This window comes from Anolis carolinensis, chromosome 1 (assembly GCF_035594765.1).
Source record: "Anolis carolinensis isolate JA03-04 chromosome 1, rAnoCar3.1.pri, whole genome shotgun sequence".
NCBI lineage: Eukaryota > Metazoa > Chordata > Lepidosauria > Squamata > Dactyloidae > Anolis > Anolis carolinensis.
The window spans coordinates 251,425,622-251,453,342 of NC_085841.1; the positions used below are offsets into that span (position 1 = coordinate 251,425,622).

General features: G+C 39.5%; 1 protein-coding gene across 8 annotated transcripts in view; it reads left to right on the top strand.

Moving 5' to 3' along the window:
* The window catches only part of kalrn (kalirin RhoGEF kinase), a 627,264-nt gene that overhangs the window by 285,714 nt on the left and 313,829 nt on the right, over positions 1–27,721 (top strand). For all 8 annotated transcript variants that reach the window (XM_008109458.3, XM_062971761.1, XM_062971850.1 and 5 more), the window contains one exon: positions 5,196–5,708. In XM_008109458.3, coding sequence (XP_008107665.1) covers positions 5,196–5,708 — 513 coding nt within the window. The remainder of the gene's footprint in view (positions 1–5,195; positions 5,709–27,721) is intronic.

Genomic DNA, 27,721 nt, shown 5'->3' on the forward strand with positions numbered 1-27,721 from the left:
AATGGTAGTAATAAGAAATTCTTGATAGAATTCACAGTTTGTCTGGTTGTGCTGGTTTGTGATGACAAACCATGTTCAATTTTCTTGTTCAACAATGTGAATTCTTCTTCATGGAAAAATAAGACATCCCCTGAAAATAAGATCTAGTGCATCTTTGGGAGCAAAAAATTAATATAAGACACTCTTATTTTTGCGGAAACACCGTATATCTTTTAGTTTATTCTTTGTTGGTGCTGAGGTACATCAATGAATGAGCCAAATGAATGAGGGAAGGTTATTAGTTAGTGTCAATTACATTTATGGACTTCTGTGCAATTCATCTCAAGACACTAAGAACAAAAATACTGATGACCGTGCATGATAACTTGAAAACAAGATGCTGTCCTTGGATGATGAGGGAGGGATGTCCATGGAAACTGTGTTGCTATGGTGGCGGTTCTTGCAGAAAAATCTGCTCCTTTACTGATTCTTTCGACACTTCAGCAGCTCCAGAAGTAGATAGGTTTACATTTATATTGTGTCTAGAGGACAGAGTCAGTCACAAGTTGTTGGTAAGCAAAACGGCAGCAAGATTGACACTTGACTGACTAATGTAGATTCCAGGAGCTTTCTGTCAACAAGAGAGGTGACCCAACGAGCCCCCTTGTCATTAATTCAGAAATGCTTTTGCAAATTATTTTTCTATTTTCCTGGAAAAACTGAATGAGCAAGCTCTGATTTTGATTGGTTGCATTGGAAATAGAAGAGAATGTGACAGCTGATAGGCTCTTGCCTTATCTTAGCACATCCCTTCTCCCTTCTTGATGAAGTCTGATAATGTATTCTCATTCATCTCTGATTCTCCAGGGAGAATCCCATCTGAATAATAAATGCATCTGCAGAATGCTTTAAACAAAAAGGCCTCCTGTCATATCTTTGTCGGAAAAGCCAATTGTGGCAGAGGGAGAATTTTCTGAAGTAGATTTAAAAACCAGGTGGGAAATCTGCATTGACTTACTGTGTGCCAAATTTAATTATCCTCTTGAATCTTTAAAGGAACACTGTTAAATTAGCAGGTTCTAGGAAATTCAGGTGTTTAAGAAAGGTTTAGTATATGTCAGTAATTTGGTCAATAATGGAAAATATGGTATACTGCAAGTGATGATTATGATGACGACAATGACAAATTATTATTATTATTATTATTATTATTATTATTATTATTATTATTATTTCTGACACAAAGACAGAGTATGACACAGCAAATGAGATGATTATGATGGATTTCATATTATTATTATTATTATTATTATTATTATTATTATTATTATTATTATTCATTTCTCTCCCGGTTTTCTCCCGTGGGTGGGATTCAAAGCAGTGTACAACATATAAAATTCATACAAATACTTCTGACCATAACATATAATCAGTTAAAACATCATATCCCGATATAAAAAACCCAATTAACATATCAAATAAAACAATTTTTAAAACTTACAGCAAGTACCATTTAAAGATATCCATAACCTCCGGCCACTTATCTGGCTCTCCCCAAGGCTTGAAGCAGGTTACATCATAATTAAAATACAATAGTAAAATACAATTCATGTAAAACACATAAACATAGGATTAAAACACATATTAAAATCATTCAAATCAATGAAACATCAATTTAGATTTTATAATTTGAAATTGACTAGATAGATTCCATAATTGTGAAAAGGTCGCCTACTTATTCCAGAGATTTTGTCTTTTAAGGCAGTGGTCTAGCTCTGAAGCTCAAGGCGATTTGGATGAGTGAAGATTTTCTCTAATTACAATAATTAAAATGCTATCTTTTATTGCTCTTATATTTTGTTCCTCAGTTCACTGTTTTGCCTACTTCAGATCACCTCTCTATGTAATGAGCACAATTTTATCATGAAACAATAAATTTATTCTCAAGCTGAAAGGCAGTGAATGTGCTGTGAGGAGAGGCAAGTAACAAATAAGATTGATGATGATGATGATGATGATGATGATCAGATCTTCCTGTTTATAATCCATTCTTCCCCATCTTAATTATTCTAATGAGGCAACTCTTGAGGCAACTCATAAACACACACTCACACACAAACTAACTTATTTTCAGGGTTTATTTAATCTTTCTAAATTCTTTTTCATCATTGAAGTATAATAAATATATGGTTATACTGTTAGAAATATGGCCCCTACATAAGATTGCATGAATTCCAATTTCTGTAGTGCATTTATTTTCTGTTTGGCAATTAGTGTCAGCAAATGTCAGAAATGGAGGCCTGAAAGTACAAGGTAAGCAGAGTGCAGTATCTTTGTTTTGAGTAGTGTGACAAATTTACAGTATTTGAAACCGAGTCAATTACTCTTTCTGACATCTACCTGAACATTCAGGTGCTGCACAACTTAATCTGAAAGTAGTTCTCATTGCTTTGAAGTATTGGCAGTTTAGTATTGACACTCAAGATGAGTTCTTACATGGCCTATCTTACTAATCTGTCATCTGTTCCAGATTCTCTGGTGGCTCAAGTTCTGACAAGCACACATCATCTTTCTGTATGATGGGGCTATGAAGGAATGTACACGGTACAAATGGGAATGTATTTTTCATTTAGTAATTGAATTCAACTCTCTCATGAATATCCATACTCTCAAAAGTAAACAATATCACTTGTAAGGTTAAAAAGCAAAACAAAAAAGGAATGTCGGAATGGGTAAACTTGAGAGTAGCAGGATATATTTCATTATAATTATTTTTGTAAGAATGAGAAGGATACAGGTGTTTTAAAAAGTAGCATTCAGGATAAAGAGGACTTTTTCAGTGCCCATAAGGGAAACATGATCCTGCTATGTGGGATGTAGGTACTAGAAGACTCTTGTTTTCATCTGCAAGCTCTATTGGTATATCCATCCTATTATGAATTCTATGCTTGCTTTTTCAGATGGAATCTACAAAATTCATCAGTCTGTTTTCCTGCCTATACAAAGCCCAAATATGTTAGAATGGTTTTACTTCTGGGATGACAGTCAGTGTGATGGAGAGCCTAAAGCACAGAAGCGGCTTCATGGAAAAATTTAGCTCAAACTCTTGCTTAGCTAAAAAATCACTGGGTGGTTTTATGCAACACATTCCCATTTTAAGGTCTGAATTCCCCACCCGCAAAATTGAGATAAAAATAAAGTATTCCCCAGGATTGTTGAAAGAGCAAACCAGGAACAAAGCATGTTATGAATTAGACGTTCCCTGTGGAGCAGGGTCTGAAAACATATGCCCCTCCAGAGGTTGGTGGAGTGGACCTACCAGCATTCTTCATTAGGTTGCTTGGTTGCTGGGAGTTACAGTTTAGCAGTGCCTAAAGAATGGCATGATCTCAACTCAAATAAAACAATAGTTGTAAACTTTTTCACTGTGAGTTGTAGGTGGCTCTCTATATCCACTGTAGGTTATTATGTAAATACCCATATGGCATTTAGAGTGTGTATTAATTTGGCTTAATTATAGTTAAGAAGGGTTGAAAAATAGCAGCCATATGGAAGCATGTGCTCTGCCTGTGGGAAAAGTTAGCTGGAATAATCTGAAAGAAAATAAGGAGCAGTTAAATGTATATTTTGGCAGGATAAGACACCTGCTTCCAGTCGCACGCCTGAAACCAGTATAATGGCCGTATAATTCAAATAGCAGAACCCAGTGTAATATCACATAACCACTTAGGAGAGTATTCATGCCAGAATAGCTAAGGGCAATGGGGAAGATTTATATTTAGGATGATGCACAGACTACACACTTCAGGTTAAAAGGATACACTGCAGAAACTTCATCCAAAATTATATTTCTAATGACTACTTTCAGCTTCAAAAATGCCAGTGGGTCAAGAAATGTTTGCTGCTGTAATCAAATGAAGGAATGCATTCTTAACCCTTATGCAAGGAATGTATAATGAACATAGTCCCCAATGCTCTCTAAAGAGCCTCTTTCAGTGAAATATATAAGTTTAAAAACAACCCATTAACATAGCATCCTTCTCATAAAAAGCCAGTGTGTGGTGCCAAGCCATTGGCTAGAATAATGATGTTGGATATGGGGAATCTAGCTTTCACATCCTGCTACGTGGGTTGTCTTGACCAACGCACATATTGCTTTTGAAAGGCACGTTTCCACAAAAAGGTTTGTAGAAGAAATAGGAGCCGAGGGAGCTCTGCTTTGAAGAAATGTGTAGGATATTGTGCAGGACTTTGTGTATTCTTTTCAGTATGGATTTCTATTACTCATATGATACTACTCATAAGCAAGGTTTGCATGGGCTGTGTCTTTGAGTGCTTAGGTATTTCCATTCAGTAGAGATACTGAAAAATAGTTCACCTTAACTGGATATTCTACAAGATCTCCAACTGTAAAATGCAAATTTTACACATATAAATTCTTAGATCGGTGGTTCAAATCTAAGGAGCAGGGTGAGTTCCCACTGTTAGCTCCCGCTTCTGACAATCTAGCAGTTCGAAAACATGCATATGTGAGTAGATCAATAGGTACCACTCTAGCGGGAACATAACTGCACTCCATGCAGTCATGCTGGCCTCATGACCTAGGGGATGTCTACGGACAACAAGTGTCTCTTCCACTTAGAAATGGAGATGAGCACCAACCCCCAGAGTCGGACACTTAATATCAGGGGAAAACCTTTACCTTTACCTAAATTCTTAGGAGATTGGTTTTGGAAAGCACTGTAAAGTGTAGAAAGAATTGGTGGAAAAATCATTGGTCATGACACTAGTGCAAATTATTGTATCTTCTAAAAGTAATGTAAAAATTGTCAACAACATTAGGCTTTAGGCTATCTAGGAGGAAAGGGCAGTAATGTTCTTGCAATGAAACTTGGGAAAATGAATTTTTGAACTCCAATTCCCAGAATATACATACATAGAGGGACATGTTTGACTCCATTCCCATTCCTTCTCTGTGGATTCTGAAAAAATAATCAAATACATGTTATAATATACTGTATTGTGCTCTATGTGGAATTGTTCTCTATGTGAAGAAGATTCAGAAGTGGTAACTAATGCAAAATGCAGTAGCTTGACTGCTGATTAGAATACCATATTGACAGCACATAATGCTGGCCTTAAAATTATTGCATTGGATGTCAGTGTTTCTTTCCCTGAAAATGAGATCTTATTTCAGAATCTTTCTCTATCCTTAGACAAGCATGGTCTCTGTGGAAGGCCTAGCAAAATTGGTGGATCCCTCTCAACTAACCGAAGAGTTTGAAGGAACTTTGGATTACAATCATGATGAATGGATAGAGCTGAGAGTCTCCTTGGAAGAGTTTTTTAACAGTGCCATCCATTTGTTATCCAGATTAGAGGACCTTCAGGAAATGTTGGCTAGGAAAGAGTTTCCAGTGGATGTGGAGGGCTCAAGAAGACTGATAGATGAACACACACAGCTCAAGAAGAAAGTAATTAAAGCTCCAGTAGAAGAATTGGACCGTGAAGGTCAGAGGTTGTTACAGTGCATAAGGTGCAGTGATGGTTTTTCTGGTAGGAACTGCATTCCTGGCAGTGCAGATTTCCAAAGTCTTGTGCCAAAGATCACCAGCCTTTTGGACAAGCTGCATTCAACACGGCAACACTTGCATCAGATGTGGCACGTCCGGAAATTGAAACTGGACCAATGCTTTCAACTTCGCCTTTTCGAGCAGGATGCAGAAAAGGTAAGGCATAGCTTTTTTCACTTTGAATGTTACTAAGAAACCTCATGGCAACTCTAACATTCTAGCCAAATGTATAAGTTTTTGCAATTAGCAACATGAGGAATTAATCGAGTATATAAACCTCAAGTTGCTAGCAAATGTATTTTATGTGAGTTGTAAAGCAAAATCACTGAACTAATTGTTGGAAGTAGCAAGCAGAATGAGAGCCAAGAATAACTCACCTCTGGCTGTTCTTATGAAAATTGATCTGCTTTGGGTATACTCGAGTAGACACAAGGCACCCAAAATTAAACCTTGTTGCTTTCCAACAGGCCTTATAGCAGAACTGGATGATATGTTGAGAATTAAGGGCCACTCAATTCAGAACAGTGGAACAGTTTCCACTTGGGTGAAAATAGAAAAGCCAGACTTTTTAGGACAAGTGATAAGCAAATTGTTTACATATTGAGAAAATCGGTCTATATGTGTGGTGTTGATAGTCTTTAATGTAGTACACTAAGTAAAACAAGAGTGTAATCAATGCAGGGTAGCCACAGCCACTAAGTGGTAGATAGAACAATTATGTAGCCATGTCTTTTAACTATGAGAGTCAGCAAAATCAATACTTGAGTTGATCATCTCATGTCATTAGAGTGGGAAAGAATTATACTGCTAGTCAGGACAGAGAATATTGGTCTAGAAAGACTTTTGGTATGATTTAGTGATGGCTATAGAACTATATGTGAATAATTTGGTGAATACAGTACAACTCTCATATTCCATGACTCTATATCCATGATTTCACTTACCCACAGTCCAAACAATATTCCCCCTCTCCCTGAAGTATTTGTGAGCCTCTCGAGGTCCTCCAGTGCAATTCTTTTATATCACTATCAATAGCTTTCACTATTAACCACGATTTCAGGTATCTGGAGCAGGGGCTGTCATGGAACATATCCTCCATGGTGATGGGGGTCTTGCTGTGTTACTATTTACTGTGGAAATGTTGACCCTTTGTAGGGCTGTTTTCTTCCAGGAATTTGGACAAACATGTTCTGGATATCTACGTTCAGTGATATCACTGTTCTTCAAGATTATTTAGACCTTCAGCACTTAGTATATGTGGGAACCTATAAGGGTCCATTTACTTCACCTAGTTAATGTGTAGCTACCTCACCTCCTCCCCATAACATTGGTACCGACTCAGACAGTGATACAGCCTCTAGCCACATACTCTCTTCTCAGCAGGTTTACTCAATAGCGCTAGTTATGCTGTCATGAACTGGAAACTGAACCATCTTTGGACTCTAATCACCTGGATGTCTCTTGTGTTTCATCTGACAAATTTTAATAGTATTTAACACTGACAAAGCTCAGAGAATGGTCAGTTCATTAGTGACCCTATGCTGAAAACCTACTTAAACCAGGCCCTGGTCCTACTGCTATTCCAAAAGCCCATAGTTTGTTGGAGAAAGGATGAGTTCTAGTGCTCTTCCTTCAAGGAAGTCTCTTCTCAACATAGGCACGTAAGAGAAAGTGAGGATAGGAAAATAGCCAAGCTTATTACTTATTCCTGCCACATAAAATTGCTGTTTCCCTTTTCGCCTTCTGTTTTGGAGAAGCGATAACTATGTCAGATCTGTGCCATTGTGTATGCTGTCTTTGACAAGAATCTTTAAAGGAAGAATTGGACCTTCCCTCAAGCACAGACTATTCACTCCAATTGTTCTGGGACTATTGCAGAGGCTAGTGTTTCATCCTGTGAAAATGATACCTAATGCCTTTTTTTAAAAAAAGCAGGTGGCTTTCCTATCCATTCTTTTTTTAGTTTTCTGTATTTCTCCAGATTTTCCAAAACTCCTGCATGCACAGCTAAGGCATGCCTATATATTTTATGGACATTATCAAGGCCTTCTGGTGAAAAGGATGTCTGGCTCATATGAATAATGTTGTCAGGTACTTCCAATATCACCAAGTTGCTTGCTGAATTACAGAATCATAGAATCATAGAATTGGAAGAGACCTCATGGGCCATCCAGTCCAAATCCCTGCCAAGAAGCAGGAAATCACATTCAAGTCTCATCCCCGACAGATGGCCATCCAGCTTCTGCTTAAAAGCCTCCGAAGGAGCCTCCACCATGCTCCGGGGCAGAGATTTCCACTGCCGAACAGCTCTGTCTCACAGTGAGGAAGTTCTTCCTAATATTCAGGTGGAATCTTCTTTCCTGTAGTTTAAAGCCATTGTTCTGCATCTTTGTCTCCAGGGCAGCAGCAAACAAGCTTGCTCCCTCCTCCCTATGACTTCCCCTCACATCTTTATACATGGACCTCATCATGTCTCCTCTCAGCCTTCTCTTCTGCAGGCTAAACATACCCAGCACTTTCAGTCACTTCTCGTAGGGCTTGTTCTCCAGACCCTTGATTGTTTTACTCGCCCTCTTCTGGACACCTTCCAGCTTGTCAACATCTCCTTTCAATTGCAGTGCCCAGAACTGGACACAGTGTAATTCTAGCCTTCGACTGTGTGGTTCATAATAAATTGTGGCAAGCTCTTGGTAATATGCAGCTACCAAGTCACCTTTTCTGTGTCCTGAGGAATGTGTATCACAACCAAGTAGCCACAGTAAGAACAGACCATGGAACAACAGACTGGTTCACGATTGGGAAAGGAGTACAGCAGGGCTGTATACTCTCACCCTATCTATTCAACTTGTACGTAGAATACATCATGTGACATGCGGGGCTTGATGAATCCAAGGCTGGAGTTAAAATTGCTGGAAGAAACATTAATAACCTTAGATATGCAGATGATACCAGTCTGATGGCTGAAAGCGAGGAGGAGCTGAGGAGCCTTATCACCAAGGTGAAAGAAGAAAGTGCAAAAACTGGGTTGCAGTTAAACATCAAGAAGACCAAGATGATGGCAACCAGACTGATTGATAACTGGCAAATAGAGGGAGAAAACGTGGAGGCAGTGACAGACTTTCTATTTCTAGGCTTGAAGATTACTGCAGATGCAGACTGCAGCCAGGAAATCAGAAGATGTTTAATTCTTGGGAGGAGAGCAATGACCAATCTCAATAAAATAGTGAAGATTAGAGACATCACACTGGCAACGAAAGTCCACATATGGATGTGAGAGCTGGACCATAAGGAAGGCTGAGCGAAGGAAGATAGATGCTTTTGAACTGTGGTATTGGAGGAAAATCCTGAGAGTGCCTTGGACCGCAAGAAGATCCAGCAGTCCATCATTCAGGAAATAATACCCAGCTGCTCACTAGAGGGAAGGATATTAGGGGCAAAGATGAAGTTCTTTGGCCACATAATGAGGAGACAGAAAAGCTTGGAGAAGACCATGATGCTGGGGGAAAAGGCCACATAGTTAAAGCAATGGTATTCCCCATAGTAACCTATGGATGTGAGAGCTGGACCATAAGGAAGGCTGAGCGAAGGAAGATAGATGCTTTTGAACTGTGGTGTTGGAGGAAAATTCTGAGAGTGCCTTGGACCGCAAGAAGATCCAGCAGTCCATCATTCAGGAAATAATACCCAGCTACTCACTAGAGGGAAGGATATTAGGGGCAAAGATGAAGTTCTTTGGCCACATAATGAGGAGACAGAAAAGCTTGGAGAAGACCATGATGCTGGGGGAAAAGGCAAGGTGGATGAATGGTATCCTTGAAGACACTGGCTTGACCTTGAAGGAACTGGGAGTGGCCACGGCCGACAGAGAGCTCTGGCGTGGGTTGGTCCATGAGGTCACGAAGAGTTGGAAGTGACTGAACGAGTAAACAACAACAACAGACAGTCTGGCAAGTCCTCATCTTTTAAGCATCAGAAGCATTTGGTAAAATGCAGAAATGATGAAGTAGCAATCCTACATACAGTCACTGTCACTCAAGCTACATACAAAAATATAGTGTGCTTAAATTGGTTAGATTTTGCCTTTTCTTTTCTAGTAGGGAAGGAAAGGAGATGAGGCCTTTTAGATTTCATGTGCCCAGATGAAATGCATCCACAGAGAAAGGTTGTAATCTTCTCATGGTTCAAATCTACAGACTGTGATTCAATTAGAGCCACTGTGTGGGGTGGGTTGTCTGAACGACGGGAAGCAGTTCACATAGTGTGCACCCCAGCAGCAGCGATGGTCTGATCAAATCACATTTGGATCTTTGGGATACATTCTCTGGTATTTGCTGTTCAACTTAATTCCATGCCTACTAAAAAGATAGATAACAGAAGACCTTGATTGTGTCTCTGTTGGACAGCTGAAGAAAGTAAGGTTGTTTAAACAAGCCCAGCATTTGTCTGTATCAGATATTGTGGCAGTGCAACACACTGTCAGTATAATAACTTCAAAGTAAAATAAACTAATGGAAATATTTGAGAAATGCTAATGAGTACTTAGATTTTTCTTTAAATGGAAGAGGGAGGGAGGGTAGGGTGGATACCACATACTATACTGGAATAAATACACTTAGAACAAAAAAAAGTATTTATCAGCCTACATTCTGTCTGCAGACCTTCTGGAAATACTTAAGCTTGGCTTTCATCCTGGTCTTTCTTTTCTTTTTTTAGGGAAGAATTTCCCGGTTATTTCACATAGGCCCACGTCAATATTATTATTCCCAACTTTCCAAGTGCCACACATCAGCCAGGATGGCCGTGCTTCACTCTTTTTTTCACTCTTTTTCACTGGTTGTGGAAGTGTTCCCCTTTCCCTCTCTTAGTCAGTGCATTGCTTGGTTTTCCTGTTGTGGCCATGTAGCCATCAGTCATTGCAAACTGCCTCCCTTCTTCTCTTCAACCCATGCCTCCATATGTTCCTGACTCTGGAAAGAAGAGACAACAAGAAGGGTGGCCACGGTGGCAGATGAGGCAGCTCTAGCACTCATTTCCGGCATTGCTGCTGCCCCTCTTTCCCAGTCCTTTAAAAAATATGTCCAGCTAAAAGAGGGTTTTTCCCTCTTTAATTTGCAGTGACTTATGGAACCTTGATTGAGAAAACATGGCCTTAAGGGATCTGAGAAATTAAGGGGCCCTTCATAAGCATTCCTAACGCTAAATTACAAGTGGGGCTCTAGCCTTACCATTCCCTATATTGATATCTGGAGATCAGAGGTGTTGAAATTTTGGGTTCGGTTTATTAAAACATATATGTTTATGCCTGTTGATGCATCCAGAAAGCCCCACGGTGAGGAGACAGGCACCAGCAGGATACTAGTGCTATGTTTTATGTAGTTTGATAGATTTGTTTAATGGTTTTATTGGTACTGCCCTTTTTAACTAGTGGCTACCACGTTCTATTAAGCATTTTACTTAAATTGAGTCAGGTTCTTGTTTAATTTCTGTATGTTTTTTTTTATTTAAATTGGTGTGTCATTAATTTTATAAATGCGGATGTATTTATTTTATATGTTTTGTGTGGCACCATGATGCGCTGTTCTATAAGCCACTCCAAGTCCTTATTGGGAGATGGTGACAGGAAATAAATAAAATTGTTGTTGTTGTTGTTGTTGGGTTTAACACAACTATTGGTTTTAATATGTATTTTTAATATTTCTGTGTTTAATTCTGTTTTAATGTTTATATGTGTTAGGCTTTAATTCACACATTGTTATGGTTTTTCATGTTAGCCACTTTGAGTTTCTTTTGGCAGAAAAAGCAAGGTATGCATATTACTACTACTACAGTACTAATAATAATAGTGTCATTTCATGAGGGTGAAGTCAAGAAAGGTCAGATTATGTCTGAGAGTTGTTGTGTGTGCCTTCAAGTAATTTTTGACTTATGACCCTAAGGAAAGGAGACCCTGTCATGGGGCTTTCTTAGCAAGACTTCTTCAGAGTTGCCATTGCCTTCTTCTGAGAGGGAGGGATTGGTCTTGAGGCAGCCAATGAGTTTCCATGGCCAATCAGAAATTTGAACCCTGGTTTCCAGAGTCACAAGACCTTATCAGATGCAGGGAGAGGACATCTTCTCCCCGCTTCTCTATGCTGCCAGAATGGGGTGCCATAGTACCCAGCAAATGATGCAGGGCTACTTCCAGTGGACCTCTGTTTCAGCAGAAGAGAGAAACGGATCCCAGTGGAATCAGGTGTTTGCCTGACTCCTCATTGATGAAGGGAAGAGGAGGCAAATAGGAAGTGGGTGGAAAAGGGGAAATGATGTGGGAAGAAAGAACATGGACACCAACGGGAGGAAACAGAGCCTGATGGTTCCCTCTGCTTTCCCCCGCTTTACTCCTGCCTGTCTGATAAGGTCCCTCAACACTATTACAGCGCTATTATACCACTTTAATTGCCATGGTAATGTTCTGTGGAATTCTGGAATTTGTAATTTATTGAGGCCCAAGAGAATCATTAAATGCCCCTCCCTGCACTGCAAAAAACAGGATTCCATATGATGTTATCTGGCAGTTAAAGTGGAATATAGTGCCATAAGTGTGCAGTGCAGTGGTTCTCAATCTGTGTATCCCCAGATGTTTTGGTTTTCAACTCCCAGAAATCCTAACAGCTGGTAAACTGGCTGAGATTTCTGGTAATTGTAGGCCAAAACACCTGGGGACCCACAGGTTGAGAGCCACTGCTATAGTGTGACAGGCCCTCAAGACAGATGTTCGGCAGCTGGGTGGACTTCCCATCTGTCCACAAGCTTTTTCTATTATTGATTGATCGGAGATAAGGTGATATCTAGAGTTTATAAGCTGAAATGCTGCTGAACTTGGCTTTACTCCTAACTGTATGTTAATAGAATTGAGCTGAGCTTTGTATGCTTGGCAGAAATAGCATAGGTAATTTTCTAGTGTACCTGGGAAACCCATGTTTGAAGTATCCACCCAGAAGTCAGGCACGGCAAAAAGTGGCTGCTCAAAGGCAGCAGTTTTCTCTCACTGATGGCAGCACTATTGCTGGATGACCCTTCAAAAACAAAAAAAAAGACATCAGCGTCTGCAAGGGACTTTCATGATATTCTACTGTACCATTAGAATCCCATAATTTTCAGTAGAGTTATCAGATTGACCATCTTCCACATAAACCTATCATAAGCAGCTTGGCATGTTGCAGCAACTTTATTAGGGCCATAGGTGGCTCATAGTTTATGATGCCATCTTTCTCTGTGCTTTGTACATTCTCTGTAATTTTTGTGGGATTTCACTTTTTAGCCAGAATATCGCGGAAAACAAAGAGCCACCAAAAAGAAGGGATGTGGCCACGTGGAACAATAAAACATAAATGGAAGAAATGAGAATTTGTCATATGGGTGTAAACAGTGCACAGGAAGACCACACTTGGTTGCAGTTTCTTGTTTTGGAGACGGAGATTCAGAGAACATGCGGAACCAAGAGAATAATAATTAGGCTCTGACCATAACCATTTGAAATACAACTTCCTTTTTGGTCTGCTGTAAAATATAAATTCTGTATGAGGTGTGATAAAATGTCAGTACAAAGCTGAAGACATGATCCTCTGTGATATTAGGAAGCAGTTTATTTTATTACAGTCCATTAAGTGCAGAAGTAGTAAATATTCCTGAGCAAACAGTGAGTGAAAGCCTGTGTGTGAAAAAGCTTCCTTGATATAATTTCCATCTGGTTTTGTGGAGGATGCAACACTTACCAAGTGCACAGTTGTCTTTCTTCCTTCTTTTCTTATGTCTCCCTATCAAACATTAAGAGTGTTAACAAATTGAGATAAGACATCATATACACAGGAACTGTACTGTGCTTTGGTTTGTGATTGCCAATGACAGTTTATTATGCCTTGAATGTTGTGGTTTGGAATTTTAAATTTTTATTGTCATTTGGGGGCTGGGGATCATGTTGCCTTCCAGATGTTGTTGCATTGCATTTCCCTATGGCTCTAGCCACAAGGATTGCTGGGAGTTGCATTCCAGCAACATCTGTAGGGTTGCACAATTCCTAACCTAATTTAAATCAGCAGTGTATGTTATGGATATTTGACATTTATCGCACTTAAAAAACAAGGAAATCATCACAAGAGGTGGGATAAAATCATCAATAAGATTTCAAAACACAAGTAATTTTTATTTTCATCATCAGTAATTAATAGGATTGTTTCTTTTTATTTATTAAATGTTATTTTATTTATTTTTGCTTGCAATTTACTTCAGAAATGGAAGAGCCTTCCCTTGCCCCTTGCATTTTTGAAAAGCTTCTCTGGTTTGGTCAGGATAATTTATTCTGAATAATATGAGATGGAATGCTGGGACTCTCCATATCGGGAACAGGCTGGTGATCATGGGCTTTCAGACAGCAAAGATTATTTTCCAAATAATTTCTCATCAGGGCATTGAGCCATATTTCTAATCTCAATAGGATGCTAAAGTTCAAAGCATGTCTTCTCCAATAGTCTAAAGCAGGGGTCCTCAAACTTTTAAAGCAGAGGGCCGGTCCACAATCCTTCAGACTGTTGAGGGGCCGAATGATCATTTGAAGAAAAAAAATGAACAAATTCCTATGCACACTGCATATGTCTTATTTGTAGTGCAAAAAAAAAAACAACAACAACAACAACGACGAAAGAAAAATACAATATTTGAAAATAAAAACAATTTTAACCAATTCAAACCGATCAGGATTTCAATGGGAAGTGTGGACCTGCTTCTGGCCAACAAGATAGTCAAGTTAATTAGGCTTATTGTTGTTGTGTGCCTTCAAGTCATTTCAGATTTTGGGCGAGCCTAAGTCAAAATTTATTATTTATTTATTTATTTATTTACTACATTTATATCCTGTCCTTCTCACCCCGAAGGGGACTCAGAGCGGCTTACAATTTATATCTATATACAATATATTTTATTATTAGCATAGAACAATATTAGCATTATATATTACTATATTGAATTATACCACTATATTGTAATATTATTAGTAATATTACATGTAATATATAATATATAATTAATATTATATGGTATTATGATTGGTATTACATTGTAATATTTCTATCAATATTATATGTATATAATATTATATTATTAAAACTGATATAAAAATATTATATTATAAAACTGAGGGCAGGGGCCAGGTAAATGATCTTGGAGGGCCGCATCCGGCCCCCGGGCCTTAGTTTGGGGACCCCTGGTCTAAAGTAACCCCTCAAAGCTAGATAGAGTTTGCACTTTAAACATGGTGGATATATCTATTTCTTAGTCAGTCAATCAATCCTATATTGTATTTGAGTAAAACCATTACAAATCCTATAAGGTTCAAGAGACACATGCACATGTGTATCTATATAGAAAATCAGATTAATAAATCCCCTGCATGGTTTATAGCAATGTCTTTCAACTAACATACATGAATACTTTTAGCAGCTTTAGCAAGTAAGGCAGTTTTATGTGAAGGTGTGAGCTACAGTTTGATAGTAGCCAGCATAGTTGAATGGAAGAGCTCTCATCCTTTATAGAGGCCAAAACATGTCACAAGAATCTCTTCCTGGTGTTTTGATAAAGTTGACAATAGCATAAGTAGCATAAAATATCTTGTACCTCATGTACGCTGCCAATACTTTTCTCAGAATGTTTCTGTATCTGCTATTTAAACAGATGTTGGCGTATTTTGGAAACTTACTTCTGTAAATGCAGTTCTCAGAGGGGCAAAGGTAAACACTTGTAAATACTGAACTTTTACGTGTTTGGTTTCAACACATGATACTAATGGGGAAAATAATTGAAGATTTAATTGAAACCAAGTCCTGATCATTATCCAACTTATAGATCATGTCAGTCAGCTTGTTTTGAATGAGTAAATCTTGGATCAGGTTAGTTCAGCCTGCTTTCTCCCATTGCAGTATTTGCCTAAACAAGGCTTAGGGAAGCAGTCCTCTGACATCCTGTTAAAATACGAAAGAGTTGCCATCTTAGCCTTATGTTTTAGAGATACCATGGCTGTCTCTGTCCTTAGGAATGCAGCCATGACTTTTGATATATCTTATCTGTTTAGTGATTCATGTATTCTGAGTTTATTCTGACTCCAGTATTTTGCTTCGTGGTGGTTTTCAACCTTTGGTCCTCCAGGTATTTTGGACTTCAACTTGCAGAAGTCCCAGCCAGCTTACCAGCTGTTAGGAATTGTGGGAGCTTGAGAATCAAAGGTTGAGAACCATTGGGAGTATTTTCAATCATGGTATTACTCGTATATGTCACCTATATTCTGTCTTTTCTCTTTAGGTTTGAAAATTGGCTTTAACATTGAATGAAAGGGAAGATTAATTTGTTATTAATACTATTGGGAAGGCAGAATCATTATCAGCACCCCCTGTAATTAAATCACAACTTTTCAAACAATTTATGGGAGAGAATGGAATGCTTGGTTGTCACTATTATCCCTAGTTGTTCTTAGGCAATTCAAAACTGTTATTTTTATAGTTTTTACCACCCTGAAACTTTGCAGATATTTTGGATTACAATAATTACAATATGATGGGATTTATAATGCAGAGTTTCTTAGGAAAACTCTCCTAAAGTATGAAATACAACATTTTAATTAAGTGTTGTCAAAGACACCCCTTCCACACAGCTGAATGAAATCCCACATTATCTACTTTGAACTGGAATATATAGCAGTGTGGACTCAGATAGCCCATTTCAAAGCAGATATTGTCGGATTTTCTGCCTTGATATTCTGGGTTATATGGCTGTGTGGAAGCTTCATCTTCTCTTCTTTCCATCCTTATTTATCCACACCAACTTGCTTGCTGTTTGCTTACCCTTCAAACTCTGTGTATTGTTGGTCTGCATGGGAAAGAGTGAATATAGAATGATATATTCATTCCAGTTATATGGGACAAGTATTGTACAATACAGAAGTGCAAGTGACTGCAGAGAGCAGCTCAGTAAGCAAGGAGAGGGAATACATAACTAGAAATATTTGAATACCTTTGGGTTCGTCCACACAAATGCAAGGACACAAGAGCTTTTACAGCAAATATTGATGGTTGTCTCTTTTTGGTGCCATTTAAGCATTCAAAAACAGTCTGTAAAAACCAATAGGGATGATGGGGCGTTGATGGAAGAGGATGAAACTGCATGTTTTTGGGAACATATCCCAACATCATTCAAATTCCATTGCACTGTAGACTACTAGCCAATAATCAGGTCTCTTTACTGTCTTTGATGTAATGACTATTATTCCATAGTCATAGTTGCCATAAATTTGACATAACCTTTTAAATAGATAATATACTATTAAGTTATTAATCTGTAACAATTTTCCTGCAATCCTACTGAGAGGCCGAAATTATCCTCCCTTCCTCATCCACTCTTCTATGTAAATCTTGGGTCTATTTAACTACACAAGGATGGTGGTCTGGCTTTTTGTCAATTAGAGGATGATATTTTGTCAGCTTCATTTGATCTATATGATCATACTAATTCCATGGAAAATTGTGCAATTTATACTTTTGGTGTCCAAGTTTTTTCACTATTATCAACATACAATACTATACAATACAATATTTCCCTCAGAAAACGTCTATCTCTCATACATATATGCATATAAAATATAGGATTGGTTTCCCTTCCTATTTTATGCTGTTTTGTGATCTTTATTTTATTTGAAGGAATGCTTAAGTAGTTAAGTTGTACATTATTGAAAATTAAGATCTCTATCCAGATTGGTCTATGTTGTCATTTTGCCATAAAAAGAGCTTGTCACTTGTGATATAATCATGTGCATTAATACCTGAAGCAATATGCATTTTTCAATAATTAAAAGTCGGGTTCAGACTTAAGAGGAAACCATGGTTTTCTGTTATCTATATACCCAAACCAAACCTTTGGATAATGTCTTTCACCCACTTCCTCCTCTTGTAGTTGTAAAGATATGAACATCAGTTTTCTCTTCTAATTTTAAAAGCTTTCTCTTCTGAACATTTATCTGTGCTGTGATTTAGTTTAGTTTACATAAACCAGAGTGGGATTCATTCAGATATAGTTCGACTGCAGTTCATAATACTTTTCACAGTTGGTGTGCTGATACTTGCAGGCCAACAACCTCTGCAGGGCCTATAGTGAGAACAAACATAACTCAAACCATACTTCCAAATTATGGCTTGTTCTAATACAGTGGTTCTCAACCTGTGGGTCCCCAAATGTTTTGGCCTTCAACTCCCAGAAATCCTAACAGCTGGTAAACTGTCTGGGATTTCTGGGAATTGTAGGCCAAAACACCTGGGGACCCACAGGTTGAGAACCACTGTTCTAATACTATTGTTGTAAGTTCAAATGTCACAGGGAATTGTGTTTTGTTTAACTCTGAGCACGGGTCCTTCCAATTTCTTCCAATATTTATTTATTTACATCCTGACTTTCTCCCGAAATGGGTCCCAAGGTAGCTTTCAAATATGAAATTGAAGGAGATACATGGGCTATATGTGCAAGCAGACTGTTAAGTCTTAACAGAACATTTTGTAATCAGTTGGTAGGAAACAACTCACATAAAAGGTCAATTTCTTGCCAGAACTATAGAAAACAAAATGACAGTTGTGAAATGTGTAGTAGACAGTTGGTTGTTCTTGTATCCTGGCTTCTTTTTAAAACTGCAGGTTAATCCTAGAAGGACCTGGCTTAAATGCCAACCGAGCAGTAGGCTCAGTGGAAATGGCTATGAACGTTGTCACAATTGCTATGTTCAGGTGTCTGTCATCCTGAAAACAGCTGCAGCCTTACCTGTTAACAGCTTTATATGTATATGAACACATAATTGAAGATTCATAGTGGCTAAGATAGGGTCAGAATTGCTTACATGAAAAGAAGGACTGTTCTCGTTTTAATTTATTTGTGGTCCAGAATCAAAGTGGTGCTGACTTTCTACAATGTTTATTTATAATTATTGCATTAACTGCCAGAAATACTCTCAAGACAACTCACAATTTCCATGATGTTTAGGATATACAGTGATTCTCTTGCCTTGTGAGAAAAATGGAAGCTTTGGCCTTTCTGACCAATGAATCAGAATACACAATGAACAACTGTCTTCCCAATCTATGTTTTTTCCATGCTGTTTGGTGCCAGTCTTCTTTATGTCATTTACCTCAATCACTGTTCTTTCTTCATAGTATTTTCTCCTAGGATTTTGTGATACAGAGCTTTTATTCTTGTTTCTTTACCATTCTGCATCTACCTTGCAGCTGACTTTGATCATGAGACATGTTAGGTCCAGAAGAGTTATTTTTAAACAAGAAGTGAGTGGAGTGTGACTTCTGTTCACTACATGATTCAAACAAATCTTTCTCCTGAGTATAAAATATGGGCAAAAATGCCCCACATTCCTCATGGGCGGTTTAATAACCACCAAGCCTATCTAGGGGACTCATGTACGTTGACCAACTCTACTTTTGTTTTTGCTTTTATTAAGAGACAGTCTTCTTTTGTCATATTTTTTAACTTTCTGATTTTCTCAAAACTTCAGACTGAGTAACTTCTAGATCCAATGGGTTGTCTTTTGTTTGTCCCCCATCCATATTGAAATAAAGGATGCTGCAAAAAAAAGGCACGTATGGTCTCAAAAGTACATTTCAATAATGTATATCTTTCACCACTTTGACAGCTTGCATCCCCATTTTTTGCTTATTTAAATTGCAGCTTTTGAGATAATTTTCTCCCCATCTAAAATTATTTGAATGCTCCCTGCCAGGCTTCTGTGCACATGTCTTCTCACTTACTAGGAGCCTTCATTATAAAGAGGTGGTATGGTAGTGATTAAAGAAATCACTTTCGTTGCTTTCGACATATCCAGGTGTATCTTTAATAAGTGTTTTAACAGCACTGAAAGACACAGTTTTTCAAACTTTTAGAGGAGTATCACACAATGTTATGGTATTTTCTCCCTGGTTCAGTAGTGGGATGAAATGTGCCAGTCCCTCACATCAGTTAACTCAAGAAGCAGTGGATTAGGGCAGGGGAGGACAAAACGCAGTTCTCAAATGTTATTGAACTATATCTCTCATTGGATCTAACAAGCATAGGATGATGGAGCATAACATAGATTTCTCCAAATCATGTAAGGGATTTTCAGCATGGCAGCACCCACACATTTTTGGAGATTGAGATTTGAAATAGAAAAATGATCTGTTGCACAGATTGAATCCAAAAAGTTTAAAATTATAGGGCAGCACTAACTAGGGCATGTTGTCTCTGCCTATAATAGGCAACAGAAAACAAAATGGTGAATCTCAATACAACAAGGTGGTTGCCACAAATCACCAAGAGGGCTTCATGAAATGGCAACAGAGCAGACAGCCTGGGGTTACTGCAACAGAGATGGCAACTAGATAAAAAAAGGAGGAATACCAGAGTTGAAGAATCTAGGAAAATCATTATTGCCGATAAAAAACAAACAAATCGGGAAAATATATAAATTCATTTTGAAAGAGTATACAGTTGACAAAGAAGTAAAGGAGCCCATGATTTAATGGGCAAAAAATAGAGGTCGTGCAATAAACCTAGAAGAATGAGAACAACTCGGGAAGAAACAATTTACAAGATAGGAAGTGACACAACGGATTCAAATTACAATAACTGTAAAGATAGGAGCATTTCAAGAGACTACCTGAGAAATGTTGGTCTAACCTTTGAGGCTTTCAAACAGTAATTAGTTAACCATCTGTCAGAGATGCTTTAATTTTAGATTTCTTGCATTGTCTACTGGATGAGCCCTGTATCCCTGCCACATCTACAGTTCTGTAATTGAGCTTCACTTAAAAGAATTATCTGTTTTTTTTTTGTGTGTGTTAAAAGCTAGTTGTTCTTGGGTGGCGGGGGGATAGCTGCATTGAGGATATCCTTCACATTAGGATAATTACTACAACTGGTTTAGAAATGTAACCACCATAATATCACCTTGGAGGACAACTTGAGAATCCCCATCTATTCAATGCAGGAAAATTCAAATGGTCTTAAAAAGTTAATTCACATGGAGAACATAATGGCTGGAATCTGTTTGGCTAGTCTTAACAAGAATAAAACTTTTTTGTAGGTAAATCTCACTGATTGAGTGGGCCCATTCTAATAAGCACCAATGATATGATTCCAGCAATGTGTACTTTGGCTTCTTTATAGATGTTAATGTTTGACAGAATACATTTCTATAGTCATTCAACTGGAGAAAAAGATGCTCCTGGGAAGCTGTTGCTGTTTGTTCTTAGGTCCTAGGTAACTTGTTCATGGCCTCCATATGAATGTATTCCTAAAGGTACTTGAGATGCATCATGTTACTGTTTACTGACAATTAGCCATTTACAATCTACTCATATGTTCTTCCTTCAAAGAAAATGTATTTTCTCTCTTTCCGCAAGCTCATTCTTGTAGTTTAGTAGTCCAGATTCCTTTCAAATCATTTGCAGATCTCAGACTACTAACTGGATTGTAAAATCTAAACATGCTCTTTGGAAAAGAGGTGTGCCAAATGGCCTGGAGATGTCTCAGATTCTCGCAGGTTTGGATGCTGTTGTCTTCCTGAACAGCTATCCAGACTGTTGTCTTATTCCTTTGGGTATCATTAGCGTTGTGAACAACAACTTGGTGTCTTCCAGCCATCTGTAAAAAGCTTGGTGTGTGTGTGTGAAATAGCCATCTAGCCAGATCTTTCCAGATGGGTCTTTGATTTAATTTCTATTGTGGAGAAGGCAGAGTTTGTGTGTCGGGACCAGAACTGAGGTCACTGTAGCTCTTTAGACATTTTCAGACTTCTATTATTGGATGTACTTGCTAGGGCTGATTGAAGCCCCCAGGGATCTATCCCACAGACATCAGGGTTATTGCCTTCTCTTGGAAGCAGGGCTGCAGTCCAACAATATCTAGAAGAATTGTCTTGACCTTGACTATTGTCTTGTGATCTCTGCAAACTTACATTAATTTACTTAGGTTAAAATCTCATAGAATGTAGTGTGATCTTCTTCTATGTGCATAATAGTACCAAAGTTTATCAGTAAGAATAGAGATAAGAAGAATAGTTTTTAAAAGTTTGAAACATTGTTAAAAAGTTATTTGTCAAATGTTGAGAAATGCCAGTGAGAACAATTCTGGACTGACGAGAATCTTTGCAGTTCTGTACAAACATTGTCCATGGTTGCTTTGCACAGAAAATAGCACTTTCTACATAGGAAGTATGGATTTTGCCAGGATACATCTCAGATTGCAAACAGTTGTAAACATACATAAGTACAATTTTTGAAGATTGTTTTGCAGCAAGAAGATTGCTAGAAGTCCTCGTTGCTTCCTTCAAAAGGGAAATCAGCAAAGAATTACATTTCTAGTTACTAATAGGTTTGCACTGTAATCCATTGCATTGTCTCTACTGTACCTCCCTTTCAGGTTTTGCACTTGCAAGAATGGTAAGATATAGCAGGTTCTTCCTTTTCAAATTAGCCATTTATGTACACATCACCAGGAAATCGAGGCTGCAATTCTCTGAACATTTAATTGAGTGCAAATGCACAGATTAGTACATGGATGGGAGACCACCAAGGAATACTAAATTGTATTTCAGAGGAAGGAGCTGGCAAAGCCAGCTCTGAGAATTTCTTGTCTGAGGAAACCGTAGGAAATCCACGGGTTCGCCATAAGAAGTGATAGGTGCATACACACATGCAAGCATATATAGCACAATAGTCATGTCAAATTCCATCCCTTTGTTCATCAGTATATTCCTTCTTATCTAGAACCAGGAAAACAGTTGTTTGCCGTCAGGCCCCACCATGGAGGCCACGTGAGGCGGCCGCCTCGGGCACAGGTCCCCGGGGGGCGCCATCAGGCTTCCCCCGCCCCAGCGGGGACCATGGGCTCGCTCGCCGGCGAACAGGAAGGCCTGTTCGGCGACGAGCGATCTTCACATGGCCGCTGCCGGGCAAAGCCAGCCAGGCCAGGGCGCACTAGGCGGGAGGCGGGGCACCATCAGGGCGGTGCCCTGCCTCCCGCCCAGCGTGCCCTGGCCCCGCCTCCCACGCTGCGTGGGAGGCGGGGCCAGGGCACACTGGGCAGGAGGCGGGGCACCGCCCTGACGGTGCCCCGCCTCCCACCCAGTGCACCCTGGCCTGGCTGGCCTTGTGGCCTGGCTGGCCTTGCCCAGCCGGCAGCCGGCTGGGCAAGGCCAGCCAGGCCAGGGCGCACTGGGCGGAAGGCAGCCGGGAGGCAGGGCGCACTGGGCCCAGCCAGCAGCCGGCCGGGAAAAGCCAGCCAGGCCCGGGTGCACTGGGCGGGAGGCGGGGCACCATCAGGGCGGTGCCCCGCCTCCCTCCCAGCGTGCCCTGGCCCTGGCCCAGGCCTGGAGGGACCTCCGCTGCAGTCTAGCCAGCTGGAAAAGGCCAGACGGGTGAGGGTGAGTAGCGCAGGAGGCGGGGCCAACCCTGGCCCCGCCTCCCGTGCTATTCGCCCTGACCCAGCCTCCCACGCTGCGTGAGAGGCGGGGTCAGGGCGAGCAGCGCGGGAGGCGGGGCCAGGGTGCGGGAGGCGGGGCCCTCCGGCGCCGTGGGAGGCATGGCCATGTGCCTCCCGCGGCACATGGCCACGCCTCCCGCGGCGCCGGCGGGGGGCGCTTTTCCACACACCCGCTTAATATTTAAAATTATCTCCGGCCGGCCCTGTTTGCCGTTGAAGTCTAGTAGGCAGGAGAAGAGTAGGGTGGGAAGGGCAAAGAAGGTGCACAGGCTGACAACTGTGGCAACTAACAAAGAAATACATAAAATTAACCAAATAAAGAAAGAAAACCTAACACCCCACCCCAACATTAACCAAAAAAACCCCCCAAAAAATCTCACCAACCAAACAAACTGGACCAAAAATATCTCCCCTGTTATTAGAGGCTATATGGATTCATAATCAGAACTTGCTTCTCTAATTCTTTCTTGCTACCTTTGGCTTTTCTCCAGTCTTTTTTCCTGCCCTACAAATGTCCAGAAACTTAGAGATTGTTTCTGGTAGCTGTATATGTTGTGCAATTTTTAGCTATTATGATAATATAATATTACTTATTAAAACATCAATTAGCTTTTGAAGCAAAGGAACACAATGCTAATCCAAATGACTTTATGTTTCCTGCTCCATAAATTGTTTTTAAACTCAAAACTTGCAGTCCCTTTCTATAGTCTTCTACCAGTAGCACTGTGAAAACAGCTCATAGTCAATGTTGATGTGGAACACGATGTACAAAATCCTTTACCTCGTTTCCTGAAGTCCTCAAGGGCGTGTAAATATGTTGTTGTGCATTCTTCTTCTGCAACCATTAGAAGTTTCAACATTGTAAGGCTAAACGTTTGGATAGATTTTCTGTTTATTGTACTCAGCACAAGATTTCCAGACAATTTCTGAAGAGGTTATACTGGTTGAGCATCCCTTATCCAGAATTTCAAAACTTGAAATCCTCAAAAAAAAAAAAAAACTCCAAAAAACAACAACAACATTGCCCATATGGGTGGTTGAAATAATGACACTTGCTTTCTGATAGTTCAGTGTATACAAGCTTTGTTTCGTGCACCAAATTATTAAAACACTGTATAAAATAACCTTCAGACTATGTGTATAAGGTTTATATGACACATACATGAATTGTGTGTTTAGATTTGGGCCTCACCTCCAAGATATTTTAATATGTAGTTATATGCAAATACAGGTCTCCTAAATCTCCCCTCCCCAAACTGAATATATTCCGATAAGGGATACTCAACCTATATTTGTTTTGGAAGGCAAATGTGTGTTACGTTATAAAATTTCAGTAAAAATAAGTGTATAAAATAAGTGTAAAAAATAAGTTAGAAGGAAATGCTTTACAGAAAACTGAGCCATCCATTGCTTTTTGAAAATTTTTCAAGTTTGCTTCATTGTCATTGCTCCAGCAAAGAACTGGACTTCAAACTCAGAATTCAGATCACTGCAAAAGAAGGATTTGAAATTCTGGTCAGGAAACAGTGCAGGTGTGACAATTCCAATCTGAAAACCGCAGGCACAAACCAGGGGAATAAATTACTGTGAGAGTCCCAACAGGGTAGAAAACCTTTGAACATGAACAGAAAGTACCAGGCTTTTTGCCTGGTGATTGCATAGTAGCAGCTGCCATGAATGATAGGTCTACATTAAAGAGTGTGCCAAATCCTAAATCAAATCAGAATTGATATATCTGAAACAGAACAGGGCTTCTCCAAAGCTAGAGGAAGCTAAAGTGTGTTAATGGGAAACAGAGAGTTAGAGAATACAACCATAGAAATAAATTCATTTCTTTCCAAGCTGTGTGTATGTTGTGGACTGAATTAATAACCAAAATATTCAAATTCTAATCAGTAGATTAATAATTAAACCCTTCGAGGTCAAGCAAGTGAACACAGATTCAAATTGATGACACAAAGAACTGGGGATATAGTTGTTCATAAACGGGACAGCTGTTATAAGATGTATAACTTTGGAATCTAGGGAACTTTCAGGAAATGTCATGAAGTGTGGCGCCTCTGTGATACTGCCATCATATAAGAATTGCCCTGTTCAATAAACCTGTCCTGTATGCTGTCAGCAGCAGTGTCCAGTCCAACCAGAGCCAGCTGTGTTTTTTATTACAGCAAGTTTGCAACAGACCAATAAAGTGTTAAGAGATGAGAAAAAACAAAATACTTTAAATGGCCTTTTAAGACTTGTATCCACAGTACTTTGTATAGGTTGGATGTTGCCTTCCCTGGACACTCTTGTTTCCTTCTGATTTTCTCTCTCTCTCTTGTCTCTTGTATATTGTTTTTGTATGTTAATAAGAGGGCTCCCCGGTGGAGCAGTAGATTAAACTGCTGAGCTGCTGAACTTGCTGACTGAAAGGTCGGCAGTTCGAATGTGGGGAACGGGGTGAACTCCCGCTGTTAGCTCCAGCTTCTGCAAGCCTAGTAGTTCAAAAACATGCAAATGTGAATAGGTGGGAAGGTAACGGTGCTCCATGCAGTCATGCCGGCCACATAATCTTGGAAGTGTCTACAAACAACGCCAGCTCTTCGTCTTAGAAATGGAGATGAGCACCAACCCCTAGAGTAGGACACAACTAGACTTAATGTCAGGGGAAAACCTTTACCTTTTTATGTTAATAAGGGTAGTTGAATTATATATTGTAGTGTTAATAATAGTTGTGGTTATACATTCGATTCATTGCTGAGGGTTTGGGAGGGTGAAGGTGGGAAGGCTGGGGATAAATGTTGGCTTTGGGGTGCGTGCATTAAAATAATAAAAACTTCAAATAAAAAATATCTTAACATGCTTTTTTAGACTAAGGTATTTTAGAAATTGGAGCCTCCGGTGGTGCAGCAAGTTAAACCACTGAGCTGCTGAACTTGCTGTCCAAAAGGTTGGCAGTTCAAATCTGAGGAGCAGGGTTAGCTCCTGCTGTTAGCTCCAGCTTCCGCCAACCTAGCAGTTCGAAAACATGCAAATGTGAGTAGATCAATAGGTACCACTCTGGTGGGAATGGTACAGTCATACAGTCATGCCAGCCACATGACCTTGGAGGCGTCTACGGCTTAGAAATGGAGATGAGCACCAACCCCCAAAGTCAAACACGACTGGACTTGATGGCAGGGGAAAATCTTTACCTTTATTTTAGAAATTATCTTAAAAGGTATGTCAGTGAACAGGATAGAAAATCCCTCTTCCCCTTTACTTACCTTACAACTCCCCAATGCTTTAACACATTTTCTTAAAGCTGGCCCATTTGTAATTCTGGAATTGGGTTGGGAAGAGAGTAAACTCTCAAAGCAGCAGAGTGCAGAGAAGTAAGGCAGGGGAGAGGGCAAGCTCCCCTCCCCTGCATGCTCTGTTTAGTCTGAAATGCTTTCTTGACAGCTATGTTGAGGAGCATGTACTGAATAAACACACATGCAGGTCTAGTTTAGTCCTTGGAGTCCTCTAGGCATCCTCAAAACAGAACAGATTACAAAAATAACAGTTTTGTGATATCTGAATATTCCTTTCCTGTTTCCACATCCAATGTTTTACTACATACTCAATTTATAATAGTGACAGCAACAACTATCAGTTCTATTTATGATGTTAGGTATTGTGCTGTAGATACAAAAACATGAAGCTTTCCCCAAGGAATTATATATTAAGATTGAAATTCAGTGTAGTTCCCTTGGGGTAAGCCGCATTCAGCATATTATGAGTTACTTTCGAGTAACATTCTAGTAACTTGACAGTAGAAACATACAGAGGCGCATTGGCACAATGGGTTAAACCCTTGTGCCAGCTGAACTGCTGACCTGAAGGTTGGTGATTCGAATCTGCGAGTCAGGGTGAGCTCCCATCTGTCATCTCTAGCTTCCCATGTGGGGACATGAAAGAAGCCCCCCACAAGATGGTAACACATCCAGACATCTTTGAAGACGGACAATTTTCACACACCAGAAGCGTCTTGCAGTATGTTCTCAATTCTCTTCTGACACGATAAAAAGTAGAAAGCATTATGGGGAAGACAAAGATATGATGGCTCAGAATTTTATTCTACTTTTGGAAAAAGTGGACTTTGTAGAGAAGAGGAAAATGGCTTGAAGAAAAGATGGGGATGCTTTGTTATTTTTGCATCATGGTGCCTATTTCTGATCCTCAAAATATTATGAACAATTAATAGCTTTGCCAAAATATATAACCACTAGGAAGTCTTAGTGCCTTCTGAAACATTTATGTCAATAGCAGAGATCTGAAAGTCAACATGGTGTGGTTTTTCTTTTCTTCCACCACCCCCTTTCCATTTGATTTGATGAATATTTGAAGAGTTGCCAATAGTAAACTGGATAGATTTCACAGGATGTTCTACAAGGCAAATAACCGAGGACATCCCTAATCTGCCTCTGCCATTACTCAGATATATTTGTTATTGCTGAAGGCTCTTGAGCACTGCTTGAGTTCATCAGCAGGTCTGGAAACAAATGGGTAGCTCTTTTGTTCACCTCTTTCATAAATCGTAATGGATTTGCTTCAAGCGACTTGGCCCACTATTTAAGTTGGAACTCTTCTCAACAGTGTACCTTGTAGAAAGTTTGTATATTCCCCAA